At 40.8% G+C, this 18,640-nt stretch overlaps 1 protein-coding gene across 1 annotated transcript in view; it reads left to right on the top strand.

The window, feature by feature from the left end:
* LOC107118316 (FAS-associated factor 1) overlaps nt 1-16,923 on the top strand; it is a 207,026-nt gene extending 190,103 nt beyond the window's left edge. Inside the window, exon 12 of the mRNA XM_015420620.1 lies at nt 15,637-16,923. Within this exon, the coding sequence (XP_015276106.1) occupies nt 15,637-15,720 (84 nt within the window). The 3' untranslated portion in view covers nt 15,721-16,923. The remainder of the gene's footprint in view (nt 1-15,636) is intronic.
* The last annotated feature ends 1,717 nt before the right edge of the window (nt 16,924-18,640 follow it).

Genomic DNA, 18,640 nt, shown 5'->3' with positions numbered 1-18,640 from the left:
GAGGGGCAGTGGGCGGGGGGGGGCCCAGGGGCATGGACAGGATCCCACCGGCCACTGGCCGCGCCACTCCAGCGCCACTCATGCCAGAGCCAGGCTGGGCAGGCATCCGCGGGACTCAGGTACACTGACCCAATCAGGTGGTGAGAAGACAGAAGGGTGGGCTCCTGTCTGTGGCCGGCTGAGCAGGGCGAACTTACCCCTCAGGCGGGTCTTCCCGCCTCATTGCTCCTCCTGCCCCCAAGGGCGGCTGAAGGGAATAAGCCGCCCTACCCCCCGATGCAGGCGGGCCAGAAATGATGGCGGCGGTGGGGGGGGGCTCTTCACTGCTGGAGTGGCGCTCCACCCGACTCCAGCAGGAAATGACCCCTGGTGTGTGTTATTATTAGGGAAGGGTCTTACTTGGTATTTAATGTGGAATATGTATCATAGGTTAAATGTGAATGATTATAAACAGACATGATGAACATCTAGTCCCTGAGTTGAGCCAGATACCTTCCTAGTTCCATCATTTATTTTATTTTATTTGTTTAAAACATTTCTATGCCACCTTTCCATCCAAATAGGGTCCCCAGGGCGGTGAACTTCCAAATATTAAAACAGCATTTAAAACATTTAAATGATTTGGTAAAAACATGCAATTTTGTTGTCGTTGTTCAATCGCACAGTCGAGTCCGACTCTTCACGACCCAATGGACCACATCACACCAGGCCCTCCTGTCTTCCACCATCCTCTGGAGTTTAACACCTTCCATCCTGAGTGGCTCATCTTCCGACGTCATAGCTTTTAGCCTTTTGTTACTGTCTATGGGGTTTTCTTGGCAAAGATACTGAAGTGGGTTGCCATTTCCTTCTCCATGCAAACGAACATATATATATGAACCTAACTGTCGCACTCAAGGGTGAGCCTCCAGAATGTACAAACAGAATAATAAGCAATCAAATCAAAAGTCACATTCAGGGCAGAGCCTGGCTTTTTACTCTACCCAGGAGTTCCTTGATACACAGATGTAATCACAAACAGTCAAGGCAACAGACAAAAGCAAAGTCAACAAACCAATACAGAGTCAGGAAGACAAAGGTTTTGTCCGAAAGGCAGGTGGGAGCAGGAAGATATGGAGTTCATGGTCAAAAGCTAGGGAGCCAGGACAGGAGACAAGGACTGGGTTTCTAGCTGAGAAACAAGCACAGGTTAGCAGGACAGAATGCAAGGCAGCAAGCAAGGTAATACTCTGTTCACTGAGTGAATCTCCTTGAACTGGTAGCAGGTGAATCAACTCACAGAGGGGGTGGCAAGCAAGGTTGCTCCCACAACAAGCCCTGCTCAGCATGTTCCTTTTATCTGCCTAATTTGTCAAGTTTTGGATTATTTCAGCCCACTCAGCCTAGAGGAGGTCGACAATTTACTCTCAACTGTTTGTCCGACCACTTGCAGCCTTGACCTGTGCCTGTCATGGCTAATCAAAGCGGTCATGATGGGCTACGAGGTGCCCTAAGGGACTCTCCTAATATGTAAACTCCTACCCACCAGGCTGGTCACATGCTCAATCTGATCTTTGCAGTGGACGGGATCACTGCCCAGGCAGTGCCATGGTCGGACCACCTTGTCCTTAGGTCTTGTCTGAATGTTTTGCCCTGGCCCTGTTTGGGCAGCGAGTGTATTTTAGCTCGCCTGCAGAGCCAAATGGACCCAGTGCAGCTTCAGATGGCTCTGCGGGATCCGATGCCCCCTGGTAGCTCGTTAGATGAGCTTGTAGAGGAATGGCATAGCCAACTTTCTGCAGTCATCAATGAGATCGCTCCCCGATGCCCTCTGTGCCCTCGCTCTAAGCTCGCACCTTGGTACACTGAGGAGTTGTGGCTGATGAAGCAAAGGCTAAGACGGCTAGAGAGAAAGTGGCGGCACGCCCGCAACAAAGCTACAAGAACATCTTATAGGACGTTTATGAGATCCTATGAGATGGCAGTCAAAGCTGCAAAGAAAGAACACTATGCAGCTCTGATTGTGTCTGTGAGCTCACCCCCAACCCAATTGTTCAGAATGATCCAGTCCATGATGACTCTGCCACAAGGCAGGTCAGATGTTAGAGAATTGGATATTGGCTGTGAGGTCTTTGTGAGCGCAGACAAAGTCTTGTCGCTCCGCCATGACCTCCCCGCCACAGTTGAGACAGTGAGCGAACTTGAGGCTCCATGCACGTCTTCAGGCTGGGTTATGGATCATTTCAGTCCACTCAGTCTAGAGGAAGTTGACAAATTGCTCCTAACTGTATGCCCTACTACTTGTCTCCTTGATTCTTGCCCATCGTGGCTAGTGAAAGCTGGTGGCACTGGGTTTCAAGGTGCCCTAGGGGAGATTATCAACAAATCCCTCTTGGAGGGTCAGTTCCCCTCTTGAAAAAAACATCTTTGGATCTGGCTGAATTAGCTAATTACTGGCCGGTTTCCAACCTGCCCTATATGGGCAAGTTAATCAAGAGGGCCGTGGCAGACCAGTTACAGAGCTTTTTGGATGACACTTCCACTCTAGACCCATTCCAGTCCGGTTTTCGCCCGGGACACAGGACAGAGACGGCACTGGTCACCCTCACAGATGATCTCAGGAGGCATCTAGGTCGAGGTAGATCGGCAGTGTTGTTGCTGTTAGACCTGTCAGCAGTGTTCGACACAGTTGACCATCAGCTACTTATCCACCACCTCGCCAACTCTGGAGTTAATGGGCTTGCCTTGCAATGGTTCGCATTCTTCCTTCAGGGTCGGGGACAAAGAATGGCTGTTGGGGAACAGCTGTCCCGAAGGCACCCACTAGTCTGTGGAGTGCCCCAGGGAGCGGTGCTCTCCCCAATGTTATTCAACATCTACATGCGCCCCCTTGCCCAGATTGCCCAGAGGCATGGGCTGGGGTGTCACCAATATTCAGATGACACCCAGTTCTATCTGCTGTTGGGCGGCCAGTCTGACTCTAGTCTGGGAGATCTGGAGCGGACATTACAAGCCGTGGCTGGTTGGCTTAGACTGAGTTGACTGAAACTGAATCCGATGAAGACAGAGGTCCTGTGCCTGAATCGGGGTGGCCCGAGGGTAGGGATCCCACTCCTGAGCTTTGATGGGGCACAGTTGGTGCCAGCGCTGGAGGTTAGGAGTCTGGGAGTGCTCCTGGATGCCTCTCTAACAATGGAGGCCCAGGTAGCAGCCACTGCCAAGTCAGCCTTTTACCACCTCCGGCTGATCAGACAGTTGGTTCCCTTCCTCGAACGCAATGATTTGGCAACAGTGATCCATGCAATAATCACCTCGAGATTAGACTACTGTAATGTTCTCTACATGGGGCTGCCCTTGTCCCAAATCCAGAAGCTGCAGCTGGTGCAAAATGCTGTGGCCAAGCGGTTGATGGGCCTCTCTATGTGGGAGCACATCCACCTTGTGCTGAAAGCATTGCATTGGCTGCCAATAGCATACAAGATTCACCTCAAGGTGCTGGTTTTGACCTTTAAAGTCCTATATAGTCAAGGTCCGGCATACCTAAGGGATCGTCTTTCCCCATTTGTTCCCCAGAGAGCAGTGTGATCAAGGGCCCAAAACCGGTTGGCCATCCCAGGCCCCAAGGATGTCAGGCTGGCAATAACCAGGGCCAGGGCCTTCTCGGTGGTGGCTCTGTACTGGTGGAATGAGCTCCCAGAGGACATCTGGGCCCTGCAGGACCTTTCACAGTTCTGCAGGGCCTCTAAGATGGAGTTCTTCCACCAGGCCTTTGATTAGGAGCCGCCTTAAACACCGAGGAGTGACCCTGTGCCCTGGCTTTCCCACCTTCAGCCTGGCTCGCCACATAAATTAGTCTATCAAACTGAGCTGTTGTGAGAATGCCATCAGGACTAACACCCAAGTTGTGGTATGGTCTAATCTAGGAATTTTGCTCTTGCACTTTAATTGATCCGGCACTTTAGGAAAATGAATAATTGATTGTTAATGTATGTTTTATGTATGTTTTAACTGTATTTTTATATATATACATTTTATGTAAGCCACCCTGAGCCCTTGGCGGGAAGGGCAGGGTGTAAATTGAATGAATGAATGAATGAATGAATGAATGAATGAATGAATGAATGAATGAGGGAAGGGTGTTCCGCAAGCATGGTGCTGCTACTGAAAAAGCCTTGTCTCTGGTGGCTATCCTCCTCATTTCTGAAGGGTACAGAGAGCAGGACTTGTGAGGCAGATCTTAACTGGAGGGCTGGACAACATGGGAGGTGGTCCTTCAAATACCCTAGCCTCAAAGCATTTAGGGCTTTAAAGGTAAGAACCAGCACATTGTCCCTAGAAACAAATGGGTAGCTAGTGTAGATCTTTCACCAGTGGCATATGATCCCTGGATCCTGCCTTGGCAATAGCCAGTCTGCTGCATTTTGGACAAGCTGAAGTTTCTGGACTATTTTCAGAGGCAGCCCACATAAAGGGTCATTACACTAATCTAGCCTGGATATAATCAGAGCATGGATCACTGTAGCCAGATCATGCTTTTTGAGGAATGACCATAACTGGTGGCACTACAGGCTTTATAGGCCTACCCTCAAGGTCCTCACTGACCTGTTAATGATCACAAGCAGTTTCTTCCCAGTTGATTAGGAATCATTATGGTCAGGGGTCATTTCGTAGAAAAAGAGGTGCAGGAGCTCATTAGCATAACTCATTAGCATAACTTATTTGCAGATGCCGGAAGTGTGTCAGAAGGCAACACCCACCGCTCAGGCTCCACTGGACTGTTTTGGATTGCTAGCTATGGGGGGGGGGGACGTGCAGATCTGTCCTTGCAGAGGAGGGAGAGCTTGTACCTGAATAAAACTTGGTCTTAAAGGTGCCACTGGACTGTTTTGGACCAGGGGGCCGGGGGGAGCTTTGCAACTTACCTGGCTGCTTTTTGCTCTGACTGAGGGCTGCTCGGAGCAGGGGGTTGCATGTGCCCGCCCCCTGGCCTCTTTACTGCCGGAGCTCTGCTACTGTGCGCTCCTGCAGGAAATGACCCCTGGTTATGGTGATTCACAATCATGAAACTGGGTAATAAAATTTAAAAGGCATTGGATTGCTATGACTTGCTTGTGCTCTTTCCTCTAACACTACTTTTTATGACTTAGAGTTGGAGTACTAGAGAGGAAGGAGGAGAATGAACTACAGCAGCATCAGGAAGTGGTGCTTTCCATATAGCCCATGTAGAATACCATGTCCCCATCCCAGCTGCTATTTAGTAACTCTAGGATCTTCTCTATAATTAGCAATGCTACAAGTTCAAAGATAATAGGCTGATAAATTTTTGGTTTTATCACGAGGCAAGCACCCGTGACCTGAAATTAGAATTCCCTTTTCAATTAAAAAATACTCATTTCATGCTTATGTGCCAATCCTATGTCTGTGCAGTTGGCATGCATCAGATTTGGTGGCCAAGGCCAGTAGCCACTATACTTTTCAAAGGTAGCATCTCATATTCATCTCAAAGCAGGGCATGCTATCATATACATGTGATTTTTACTAAACTAAACACATTGTTGGGTGGGAACAATGAACAAACCATCCAACTAATTAAAAAACTCAATAGACAAATCAGTCTTCTGAAGAATCCTTTATGCCATTCAAGGCAGTGATGTCCAAGAAGTAGAGTAAGAATGTCAGTGCAAAAAAGGTGAGCCAGTTTAGAAGTCTTAGTAAAAAGCAAGCTGCTTTGTTATTTTACGTGTTCAGAGATTCCATTTGGAATGAGCTAATTAATTACAAATCAGGCTGTGGCCACTGCTATCAAAAATGTGTGGTGTTGTGATCCACGGTGCAGTGGATGTGTGGTAAAATGGCTATTTGACCTCTTTAGCAGATGTTCAGAGAGCTAGTCATCACCAGATAAGCATCTGAAGGACAAGAAGTGTTACTGGTTCAAGGGAAGCTTGCTGTACCCTATATAGAATCTGAAAGACAGATGAAAGTAGATACATACTATATGAGAATGACCGTCACATGGGTAGAGTTTTATATTGCATTTGGAACACGTGACAAGACTGTTAAACATCATACAAGCGCCCTGGCGTGTCTTAACAGTTTGCACCTGCAAGTTTCCTTTGTAATCAAAAATTAAGCCTGTGTTTTTCCTGCCCTGCACTTCCTCTTTAAATGTACACCAGTGCGATCCGTTTATCAGAGAATATGTCTTTTGCAGACTGTGTACTGGAGACTTAAGCTCTTTATTTACTGTATCTGGAAGCCTTAGTAAGCTAAGACTTGTACAGTATTTCACATTTATTTATCTGAGCTGTAGCTTAGGATCAGGTGGCAGTTAAGTCACTTAAGGTTATTCAAATGCATCTAAAATGTTGCTTAATAATTCAGAACCAGTTTGCTCTGTTTAGAGTATTATGATTTTTACAATCCCTTTAATTAGTCCATTCCAGCAGCAGTTTAAATAAACAAGGGGAAGAAAGCTCTCTTCCCTCCCCCGCAAAATGGTAGTTAAAATAAATTTAATCTAACTGAAAGAGTACAGTGCAGCCAGTCAAGGCAAGGATTTAGGGCCAGATTGTGTTTGGTGATTACATGACTGAAAAAACTAGTAAAGGGATTAAGAACACTTCTGGCCTCATCCTTCCTCCCTTTGCTAGATTTTAATTTGTGTTACAAGCAGGCATTGATACTGGCATTTTTTGTCGTTTATGAACATGGGAGCTTGATGTGACAGGAAGTAAGAGGATGTGTTGTATGCAAAGTGTATTGTATTCCTATATACAGGAACTGTGACTTGTTGGATTAGAGCAAGACCCGTCTAGCCCAGCATTCTGTTCCCCAACAACAGCCAGCCAGATATTGCTGGGAGATATAAAGGTGATGCCTAGTCCCTTTTTGTTTGTTCCCTATGTCTCGTACGAAGATACATACTGCCTTTGAAAAGAGAGGTTCAGTTTCATGTTCGTGTATAATTGCCATTGATCTAATTTTCATGAATTTGTCTGATTCTCTTATAGCTATGCTGCACAATTATATTTTACGGTAGGGATTTTCATATGTATGCGTCTGTTAGGCCCATCCTGTCAGTTCTATTGGGTGAATCCAAGGTTATTTCTAGTATGTTCTGAGAGGCTGGAAAATTTCTTGCTGCACACCTTCCATGCCATTCTTAATTTTGGAATCCTCTGTTTTATTTTCCCCCCGGCATCCCCCCCCCCCCCGCCACCAAATTACTATGGAACTTTGAAAGCAGGAAAAGCTTATTGAATAGTTTTGTGGTGAATGCTCAAGTAGGCATCTTCATTTGGCAGCAGTTTCTCAGCAAATGACTAACCAGGAGCGGTGAACACTACATGCAGCTGTCTACAAGATAAAAGTATTCTGTTCAAATCCATCATAGTTGTTTCCTCCTCTTTACCTCCCCCCTCCAATTTCACTATAGTCCTTTTATATGGTTTCAAACTTTATTTGATGAGTATGTTGCCCGAACAAATCTAGAGGATACTGGGGGAAATCGCCTCTTTTAATCACCTGTTAAACCTTCCAAACTTTTTTGGGGGGTGGGGGGGAACTGAATGGACTGTTTTCTCATGCTTAGTAAGTATTTTATGATTTTTTTGTTAAAAGAAAGAAAATCTAGTAGCAAAATGCCAAGAAATAGCCCTGGCAACATTAAGATATTAACATTGCTGTGTCTGCTAACTAGAAATTTAATGATCTCCTGCTGTTTTGGTAATTGGACAAGTAAATGCATCTTAATAAGGCTCTGATCCTCAAAGTCATCCTTCAATCTGAATCCTGTTCATCCTGATGGGGTTGCACGGCTAGAATTCTTTAAGAATCTGTAAATTAGTACAGCATTTTTATATACATGTTATTGATTTAATCTGTATATCAGTCAGTCATATTGTAGCATCTGGGTCTGTCGTGTTCAGTATTCTAAATCTTTTAGAAACACTTCCCTATGTTGTTAATTATAAATGTGTCTTCAAGTTAATAGGCAGCCCCTTAACATGCAATCTATATCCTCTGCCTGGCATCTCAAACTCTCATTTTGATAAGAATTTGGCACACATTTTCTTCATAGTCCAGAAGAATTCAGTAAATTCATTTACCACTTTGAATATCTTGATGCTCTGAGACATGTGAGAGAAGAAAAGGTTTTCTCTGTCTTACAGCGTAAGAACTCAGTAAAGTAGATGCAGCATATGATGATCTTGAACAACCCATAGAGGAAACAGTTCTATAGGAACTAGAGCTGATTTTAAAACATTCAGAATTCAAAGTGAGCTGAAAATATGCATAATTGGTATATGCATAGCTTCTTAAACACACATTTTCAATTAAATTTGAGTTAGAACTGTCTTCCTTGAAAGAGAGTTCATTTCTAGTAGCGCTGTTGTAAGCAATCAACTCAAGAAAAGTGCAAGTTAAATATCTTCGGAATATAACCTATACGAAAGTACCGTAATAATTATTTAAGTTTTTTATCCATTAAAATGTGATTGCTAGTCTTTAAAAACATCAGATCTCTTGAATTTTAATGACTAATTCATCTTAAAGCATTATGTTATGAACAGGACTGAGAACTTTATAACATGTTTTTATTAAGTAAGTTATATTCTTTCCCCTTTGTATTACTTCTATGAAATTAGTAAGTACAAACAAAAGTCATTTGCAGGTCAGTGTAAATATCCAGATCAAATTGCATACCTCTTCAGTACACATATTGTATATATGTGTTTGGACCTCTTTAAAAGCTGTTAACTATGGAAACCTGTTATCCGTAGAGATTATTATTTATCAGGTAGAATGGATTCACTGTTCTTGTTTGTGTCAGGACAGTGATAAAACAGATTTTAAAAGAGATTTAGTACTTCACCAGGTGTGCATTTAAGTGATTTCCACAGCATTTATACCTTGGTAAGAGGGATTATGAAGAAAGTTAAAGGATTCTTTGTCTACTAGATTCATCAGATTAATTCATGCGTGTGTAAAAGGCAAAGGAAATTAGCACTGCTTGAGAACTGGATCTTGTTCTAGGATGTAAATGCATGTAATGAGAGTGATCCTTGTTACTCATGTTTGATTTATAATCGTTGTATATTTATATTATTGGTTTAAATGACCTGCCTTGTTGTCTTGCCATTAATTCACCTTCCATTTTTCTCCTGGTGTCACAGTGTGGGTAACAAGCTATGTTTAGTAAACAGTCAAATTGCACTTGTACATGATGCCATTATTTGAAGCAATGTTTAGGATCAGTTGCAGAGGACATACAGATATGTCATTGTATTGGGAAAGGTTTATTAGAAATACTAGAAATATATTTGAATTCAAATCTATGACACCAACAGTGCAATCCTGTGCATGCCTACTCATGTTCAGTGGGGCTTGCTGTCAGATAAGTAAGCATAGTATTGCCCCCTGTCAGATCTGCAAAACAATTTAAGTAGAACCATAACCCACTGAAAGTGATTGGTCTACTGTTGACTTCTAATGGCATCATGATTCCAGCCAGTGTTGTGCTGTAGGGCAACTAGCTATACCTGCAATTGTGATGCAGGGGGAAAGCGTTGATACAGGGAAACACCATCCTCAGCTTGTGTTTGTCGGCCCAGCAGAAGTAGGGTTGCCAAACTCCCCGGTTGGCCAGGGGTCCCCCATTTTGGGGGGGCTCTACCCGCCGCCCAGCACCCCCAGCCACCCATCTCTCTCCCTTTAAGTGTGTGGAACCCGTGTTTCCTCCCAAGCCTGATCTCCGCAAGCTTGCAGGGAAATGCCAGCTTCGTGCTCTTAAAAGGGAAACGTGGCTGCTCTTAAAGGGGAAATGCCGGCTCCTGCATTTAAAAGGGAACCGCGGGGGGGCGGACATCCCCAACGTGACATCATCACATCGGGGATGCCCCGCCCCCTCCAGGAACGCCCCCAAAGTTCCCCGCTGGGGGTGGAAGATGGACTTGGCAACCCTAAGCAGAAGACATGGGCCATTGAGGATATATCTGCTCTTAGCTTCCCAGAAACCCCAACATTGTTCAGAACTTTCATTTGTTTCCCCCCCCCTTTACAATAAGTATTATTGTTTTTCAGTGATAACGTCTAATAGGCTGAAACTTGACTACAAACATTGGAATAATTTTAGCTATTTCATTTGACAATCTATTAAAACACTCATTTCAAGAGATGAAGCCTGTTGCTATTATGTGGTCATTTCCCCACAAGAACATGACAGTTCTTTGGACTGTTCTAGTATGAATAGAAACACAAAAGTGAAAATTCAGGTTTTTCCATTGTTAGCCATGAAAATATTTTGCCTACTATCTGAATGTCATGTTTCATTTATATGGCTGTGAAGCAACATGTAAAAGAAAAAGTAGCTTCACAAGTCCTTTGATTCATGATTTTCTTTGTCACTAAGGGACTAGTTTTATTAATGTGTTTAACTTTTTGAAAAACAATAGATCACATAAAAACGGTATTACATCTTTGCTTCATTAATGAATAAGCAGTATACAATATTGAACCAAATCCTGATTTCCACCTTTCTTCCTTCCTTAATTTAAACTTATTCTATACTGCTATTCTACTATCAGAAGCACCCTGACCTGGATGGCCTTGGCTAGTATTTGGATGGGTGACTTCCAAGGAATATCAGGGTCATGACACAGACGCAGACAATGGCAAACCACCTCTGAAATGTCTCTCGCCTCAGAAACAAGTCTAGCTCATCACCTAGTAGTGCATAACACTAAAAAGCTAGGACTTCTGTCTGCCAGACAATCTTAGGATCTCCTGGCTATACTACACACAATGTCATATGATAATTATAATTATTATTACCATCAGAAGCACCTGGCTCCTCCTTGCTTGGCTCCAGAGACATTAAAGACCTCTCATCCTGGGAGGAAGGACTAAAACGTTCTCTCAACAATGGGGACTAGTATCGGGAATGGAGTAGAGAGGGAGATATAATAGGCTTGTTTTATTGTAAACCACTTTGAGCCTTGAGGAAAAGTGATATGGAAATACAGAAAATAAATAAATAAATTGGTGATTCTACTCATCTCTTTGATCTTCCAGACTTATTTAACCATTCCTTGATGGATGATGGGGCTGGAGGTTGCCATTCAAAAAACCCAATATTTTTGCAGCAGTTAGGACTATCTGAATCAATTTATGTTGCTCTCTGTTTATCACACCCACTACTTATGATCCCCACACAAGGATAAATTAAAGATGAAAGAAGGCAATAATGGCCCATTAAAATTTTCCAGTTAACAAAATATCTCTTAATTATGAAAGTAATGGACTGCTTGAGTAAGTTTGCAGAAGTGGCAATGAAACTACCCTTCTTGGAACTTTCCTAAAGAAATACAGATATAATTCAGGCATGGTTTAAATGGGGAAACATTCCACAGTACAAGGAACTCTTCTTGAACCTTGAATGTATTTCTGATGTACTGAAGTAGCAAAGTGGTCTTTAAGAGCTGTCGACAGTTGTGGGCATTATAATAGCAAAGCTGTGTTACAAGTTTAATGGTGGCACTGTTCACAAGTTACAGTGAACACACACACACAATCCATATAAAGTGTTCACCTGATTTTTCTTTCTATATGCATTGAATAATTCTCATGTTATGCTCAATGCATGTGTAGTTGAATGTTTGGTTGAAACCTCACATTTATCCAGGTATTGGTCCCTATTTTCATTTGTAAAATAAATGGTTGTTGGCACTTTCTTACCAACAGATGTATGCACATACATGCAAGTTGAACTTTTGTTCACTGTGACGTGTAAACATGATTTGTGATTCATTGTATCAATCCAAGTTTGATGAAACATGTCTGTCCAAAAATTTGTGGTATGTAATAACAATATTGAGCTGCGGTGGCTCAAGTGGTTAAGACGCTGAACTGCAGGCTGTGGAAGGTCAGTAGTTCAGCAGTTCGAGACCCAAGTGTGCCGCATGACGGAGTGAGCTCTCGTTTCTAGTTCCAGCTCCTGCCAACCTAGCAGTTCGAAAGCAAGAAATTGCAAGTAGATAAATAGGTACCACTTCAGTGGGAAGGTAACAGCGTTCCGTGCGCCTTGGTGTTTAGTCATGCCGGCCACATGACCATGGAAATGTCTTTGGACAGCGCTGGCTCTTCGGCTTTGAAACGGAGATGAGCACCGCAACCCTAGAGTCGGACTCGACTGGCTTTCGAGCAAGGGAACCTTTACCTTTACCTTTAATAACAATATACAAGGGCCTGTTAAGCTGATACTGTGCTTCTAGAATTCTTCTTCAGGCTGAAATAATGACCTGGCCTTAGACATGGGCTCTCATTCTACATCTTCTCTTCTCTACTTACTGCAATAGGGTAAAGAAGTAAACATGCATTCACATAAATATTAAATCTCCCAGTTCACTTGTTATATCTTTTCCAATGGTTAGGGGTGCATAGGAGGGAAGAAGCTAAAGTCTACTCTTGCTGTCATCCCAAGCAGAATTCTAGTTAAAGTAGGGCGAATTGCCTGAACAGGAGTTATCAGAGGTACACTATTTCTGCTTTTAAAGGTACTGAAACTACAGATTGCCTGTGCTTTCAGTTCTGTCACCCATAATCATTTGCTTGCCATCCAGAGCATGTCTTGTGGTCAGAGGACTGATGATAAAGCTTCTGTTTTCCATTATAAAGCAACATATTTACATACCTCAAATAACAAAGTAAACGCTGCAGACGGGATCAGGCGTGATAATTAAGTACAATGGCGACTCATATGAACAGAAAATGCCAGGGAGCTAAAACAAAGCAACAACAGCTTTGTTTGTTGACAGATGTTGGAGCCATATTGTTAGTTAATTGGGTAGTGGTGTAAACATTTGCAAACTCTGCAATCCCTAGGTGAATTAAAAAACAACAGCAGCAGCAGCAGGCACACTGAAATCATGGGTGAAAAGCAGCAAACCCCATCTTAGCACAGGTATGCAACAAACCTCCAAAGTGGGAAGCAGTTGAGAAAGGACATTGTTCATGGTTGTTATTAAGGGTAACATGAGTTTACAAAACCAAAAGTTTTGATCTTAATGTGCATCCTTAATTACACTCAAGTGAATAATAGGTTTCCATATGGTTACAGTCTAGAGGATAGTGTTCATTAACCCAGCCTCTTGTTTCAAACTAGTTTTCGCCTGTTACACAGAAGGCATTTTGCTCTACATACCTTTCCTTGCTTTTGCAATAAAGGGGTTATGGGATTTGGAAAGTGAGTGGATTTAATTAGATACAGACTTGAAGTGAACTGAGAAAGCAAATTGCTTTTTTCAGGTGCGTGGTATTTCTTGTCCAGAGAATGGTTTAAAACTGCAGTAGTGAAATGCTATGACTTTAAATATGAAGCAAACAAAAAACCTTAGTATGCTTCATAGACTGCAAGTTTCAATTCTGTATTTTGACAGTTTTGTTAAAACCCATCAAGCTTATTTTCTCCAATAGTGACTTATCTAGAATGCATAATTTGTTTATGGATAATAGTGTATCACAATAGTTTACTTTTCATTTATTTCTTTAAATATTATGTATGAAATTCTGCTGCTATAGTGGAATGGCACATGTACATTTATTCTATTCTAGATTCAGGATTTTAAAAGCAACATTCCTTAAGAAACATTATTGTTTAATATGGGGATTATTAAATACATTATAGACACCTGTAAATGTGCATCTAGCTGTTTCCTATAGAAGTTAATACCTCCATAATCCAATTTACTCTCTAAGATGTTACAAAACCTTTGGTTTTCTTGCCATTACAAATTACCATCGGCAATCTTCTGGAAAATTACTATACACATAAGTGAACAGCCAATTATTTCGTGATATGAAATAGTCTTAACTATAAGAAATGACTGCTTACAACTAAAGGGATGCTGTTAATGACCAGTCATGATTATATTCAACAGAAATGCTTTCCTTTGTAATAATCTGTGCCATCTTTTATTCTGTTATTTAAAAAGTGAATTTCAGAACTACATATATATAGCAAAACATTTACACATAGGTACTGTTATGTATGATTCATCCTACATTTTACTGAAGCTCTTGTCAAAGGAACCATAAGCGTAACAGAAGGCCATATGCTTGCTCTGCCTAAAATACGATCTGCCCTTTCAAAGCTTACAGCACTGTTAGGTGGATTAGAGGGATCCAGACTGAACCTAGTTCCCACTTCTGTCTCCTTATCTTTTGCCTTGGTGTTAGAGTTGATATTGTGTGTCTGTATTGGCTTCTTTGGATTGAGGATACTGTAGTATTCAAATAAGATATGCCTTCCTTAATTATCATAATTTTTATCTGAAGTAACAATTAATTATGGGTTCGATCCAAAAGTTGTTTTCAACTAGTGTTAGGAAGTGTGATTTTACTGATACCTCCTTTCAACTGCAAATCCCCACTTTGACCCCACACTGTTTCTGAACCCACCCACCCCATCCTCCAGGAACATATTTTTGGGGAGCTCAGTAGACTGCAACAAGAGGCTAGAATCAGCAAAATTTCTTCTCCCCTTGCACAAGCAAAAGTGCTTTATGTTGGTGGGGAGATGTGTAGATAGTTACAGCTCAAAATCCACAAACCTTTTTATAGCAGGATATGAAAAGAAATACAGTTACAAATATTAAAAATCGAAACACAATAAGATACATTTTGAAAGCCCTGAAAATGAACACCATTCAGACAAAGCTAGAACATCGGATAGTGTTGAGGGATGAGTGGGGGTATGACATTAGATTCAGGACAGACAAACAGAAATACTTCTTTACCCAATGAGTGATTAAAATGTGGAATTTGCTGCCAGAGGATGTAGTGATGGCCACAGGCATAGACTGCTTTAAAAGGGGATTAGACAGATTATCATGGAGGATAAGTCTGTCAGTGGCTACTAGCCATGGAAATCTTCACCTTCAGAGGCAGGAAACTGCTGAATACCAGTGTAAGGAAGCAATATCAGTGGAAGGCTTTGGCCTCTATGACCTGTTGGACCTCCAGAGGAACTGGTTGGCCACTCTGTGAGACAGGATGCAGGACTAGATGGACCTCTGCTTGTTCTTGTCCTTATTATGACATCATTAATAAATAATAATAATAATAATTAAAATGAATGTAACTGCAAAAATTTCTTCACATCCTAATAATTCCAATAGAATTTAAGTAGGGGTAAGGTTCTTTGTGCAATCAAAATGAAACTACAAAAGACAGGAGTTAAATGTTCCCTGAAATGCTTTGCTAAACCAGATTCAAATTATTAAATAATGTATAATCTATTAATCTTTGAAACTCCAGTTAAATTAAGTAAGTATTTTAAGTCTATATAGATCGTTTGGCATTTAATGCATTTGTTTTTATCAGCTGCATCTGTAACATCCCAATAATCTTATCAGAATGACATCTCTTTTGATGCAGAAAGTAAGAAATATCTCCATGGGTGGGCATGTAGGATTCAGCTAACAATGAACTTTTTTCTTAATTTGTGAATGCATATAACATGAATTAATGGGTTTGATTTTTACTGGAAAAAACCATCAAAACAGCAATGGAATGAGTTATTAGTCTGTTTCTGAAAATGTATAGGAAGACTGTGCATACCTTTTCAGATTTTCTTGTTCTTTTTTATCTTCACAGGTGACCCAGCTGGATCCAAATAAATCATTACTGGAGTTAAAATTGTACCCTCAAGAAACACTCTTCCTAGAGGCAAAAGAATAGTTCGAGCCAGATTGGAGGACTAAGTAAGCTTTTGATAAAGAATGAGGCATGGTGAACACTTTATCCAAATCGCCGTGTACTATCATTTAACTCAGAAATCAATGTCACAACTCTGCCTCTGGAAGCCAGGAAGATAGAATAAACAGCGCTGTTTGAAAAGTTTCCTTACATGACTATATGTTTCCAACCTCATTTAAATGAGCAGAGAAAAGCACTCTGCTGTAAACACTGAACACTATGACTCTGTTGCTCATCTTATCATCTGGCTTTTGTTATAATTAATGCACTGTTAGAATGTGAGTGATTGTCAAGTAGAATTTTTACTCCTCAATTACTCCCTTTTTCACCAAGAATTCTTGGACATTTCTGCCTGTACTTTTGACACTAGAATACTGTATATTTGATATCTTGCTGAACCAGTGCTCTCATATATATGCATTTTCTTCCTGTGTTTTGAATTTCTACTTCACCATCTAATTTTTTTTAAGGCAGAAAATCAATACATGGGACATTTTCAGCCTTGGAGATTTAACAGTATTGTAGTAGTAGAAAGCAGAGACTTTTTCCCCTGGTACTTTCTGACTTCTTTCGTAAGATGTAAGGTTTTGTTTGAAGAATATAGTTTGACATATATGCAAGATATTTATTTGCTGATTTTTTTTTTGCCTGGGATCTCAGTTCAGATTTAGCTTAGGGAGTATGTTCCATTAAAACTGCAGTGTGCAGAACTGCTGAAGATGTGAATATCTAAATAATGTTCAAAAATGGGCCAGTACCAAATCACTGGTATGAGCTAACAGTTCAGGAATAAGCTGATATTGACTACCAGCTTTTATAAATCTTTCAGATAGTAGACCCAAAAATTCTTTGTTCATCATTGAGGAAGAAATTGCAGTCTCCCCATCCCCTTGTTTCTTTCTTTCGTTCTGACACTTGTTTGTATTATTTTTCCTGCTGTTTTTAAGCACCTTGTTTATTTCACCAAATAATAAAAATGTAAAACTGAAGTCCATTAAGGAATATTCCTCATTGTACACTTTGGTTATTGATCCATTATGAGAAATGTGTACCTCCAGGGTTCTGAAAGCCTGAAAGGTACAAACGAGCCACACCTACTGCCTAAAATTGCATCAATATAATTTTTCAAGGTTTTTTTTTTTCAATTACACAATGTTAGGAGTGCAGCATATTTGGAGTGCAGCATACAAAATCATCATGGAAATACAACTATTAAACATTTGTTTTAAAGTTTGCAATACAGTTTTTCTGTATTTGTCTATAAGTTACCCATTTCTTTTTTATAGCAAATTGTATCGCAGTTTGAAGATTTAATCTTAATGAAAAACAAAATAATCTTCAATCGTGTTTTCCTTTGGGGAGGGTAGGATGTATGAGATTAGTGTATGACAATTACTTGGTTAATTCAGCAAATATATTCCTATTTCTTACTGAAAATGCAAATAAGTTGAAGGTGGGTGGAAGCCTTACTGTATCTTATAATAATTCTATTGTTAGTGAGTACACAGTAGGCATGTATATAGAAGTGAAGTATTCATGTCAAGCTACATGTTTATATGTGTGATATGTTTAAATATTCTGTGTTACAGAAAAACACATCAAATTGCCAAAAGGGGGGAGGTCAGTGTAATGGAATAAGCCAACCCCTTATCGAGTGAAAAGGTGAACAGGTTACAAACTGAGCTAATTCAATACATTTTTATATGTTTAAGCAAAAAACAAACAAACACACAGTCCAGCCCAAGTGCAAAAGTGCTTAAGTTGCATGGTGAGAGATAAAAAATGTATACTCTCCCCTTGAAATCCATGCGACTTGAAAGCTCTGAACTTTGGCGGCATAAAGCCCAATGTTAGCCGTCAATATTGTAGCCCATTTATCGGTATTCCCATTAAAATCAATAAGATTAAACTGATGCAAGCGACCCTTGGTTTGTTACTTGTGTGGTAAGTATTTGCAAAAAGACTGTTCTGTTTCATTTTTAAGGATACGCTTAATGAATAGACATGTTGAAATATTGATGCACATTGCACAGGACCTTTAAAGTTAATCTTTATCCTGTATAATTATCAGGTTTTGTATTTCTTTATTTTGATTATACTTTTATATTTACTACATGTAGCTCAGTATCAGTGAAACCCATCTTAGCCTGTGCTGCCATTTTTACCCATCCCAACTCTTAATTCACTTAGCCAAACTGCATTTGTGCCTATATAGAAGGCAGAAATCACAACTGCACCAGGTTATTTTCACACAGCCCTGAGACTTTAGCAGCATTTGGACACACTTCTGCTGTGTGGCTGGTGAATGGATACATCTAGAATGAAGTTGGCTGCTAAGTAGACCCCTTTCCCTGTTGCGGGAACCCACTTGTAATACTGTCCATTTGAAAGTACTCCACAAGTATTCTCTTTGAGTCTGTGAAACATCTTGGGGGACTGCAGAACTTTTTATCTTCCTACTAAAATAAAACATTGCTAATAATTTGTTGGATCTGAAGATCTGGATTTTGAGCATTATTTCTCTATACTGGATCCAATCTTCTGTGATCAAAACATTTCACCAGCATAGGCCTATAATTCTGCTTATTTCTCATGTAGCAATAGCATAGCTATATTATATATTCCCTTTTCTATCTGCTCAGAAACAGCCATACTTACATTCGTTTTCTCTGCTGGTTTCAATTTACCAGCCATTAATTTTCATTATGCAAGCTGTTAGCCTGCCCAACTGTTACATTGTTACAATAGACCATATATTTTATTCCATTTCTACATTGTCAGTTCCCTCATATTAATGGATTATCATTAATGTCTTGAATGCATTAGTATTAAATCTTAAGGCATTATTGTTGTCAATTAATGGAATCTTGTAATGAAGTGTTCCCTTTCGACTATTACCCCA

Source organism: Gekko japonicus, unplaced genomic scaffold, assembly GCF_001447785.1.
Source record: "Gekko japonicus isolate JY-2015 unplaced genomic scaffold, Gekko_japonicus_V1.1 scaffold1002, whole genome shotgun sequence".
NCBI classification, from domain to species: Eukaryota; Metazoa; Chordata; class Lepidosauria; order Squamata; family Gekkonidae; genus Gekko; species Gekko japonicus.
The sequence above is the reverse complement of the archived record's forward strand: the minus strand, read 5'-3'. Positions and strand labels throughout refer to the sequence as shown.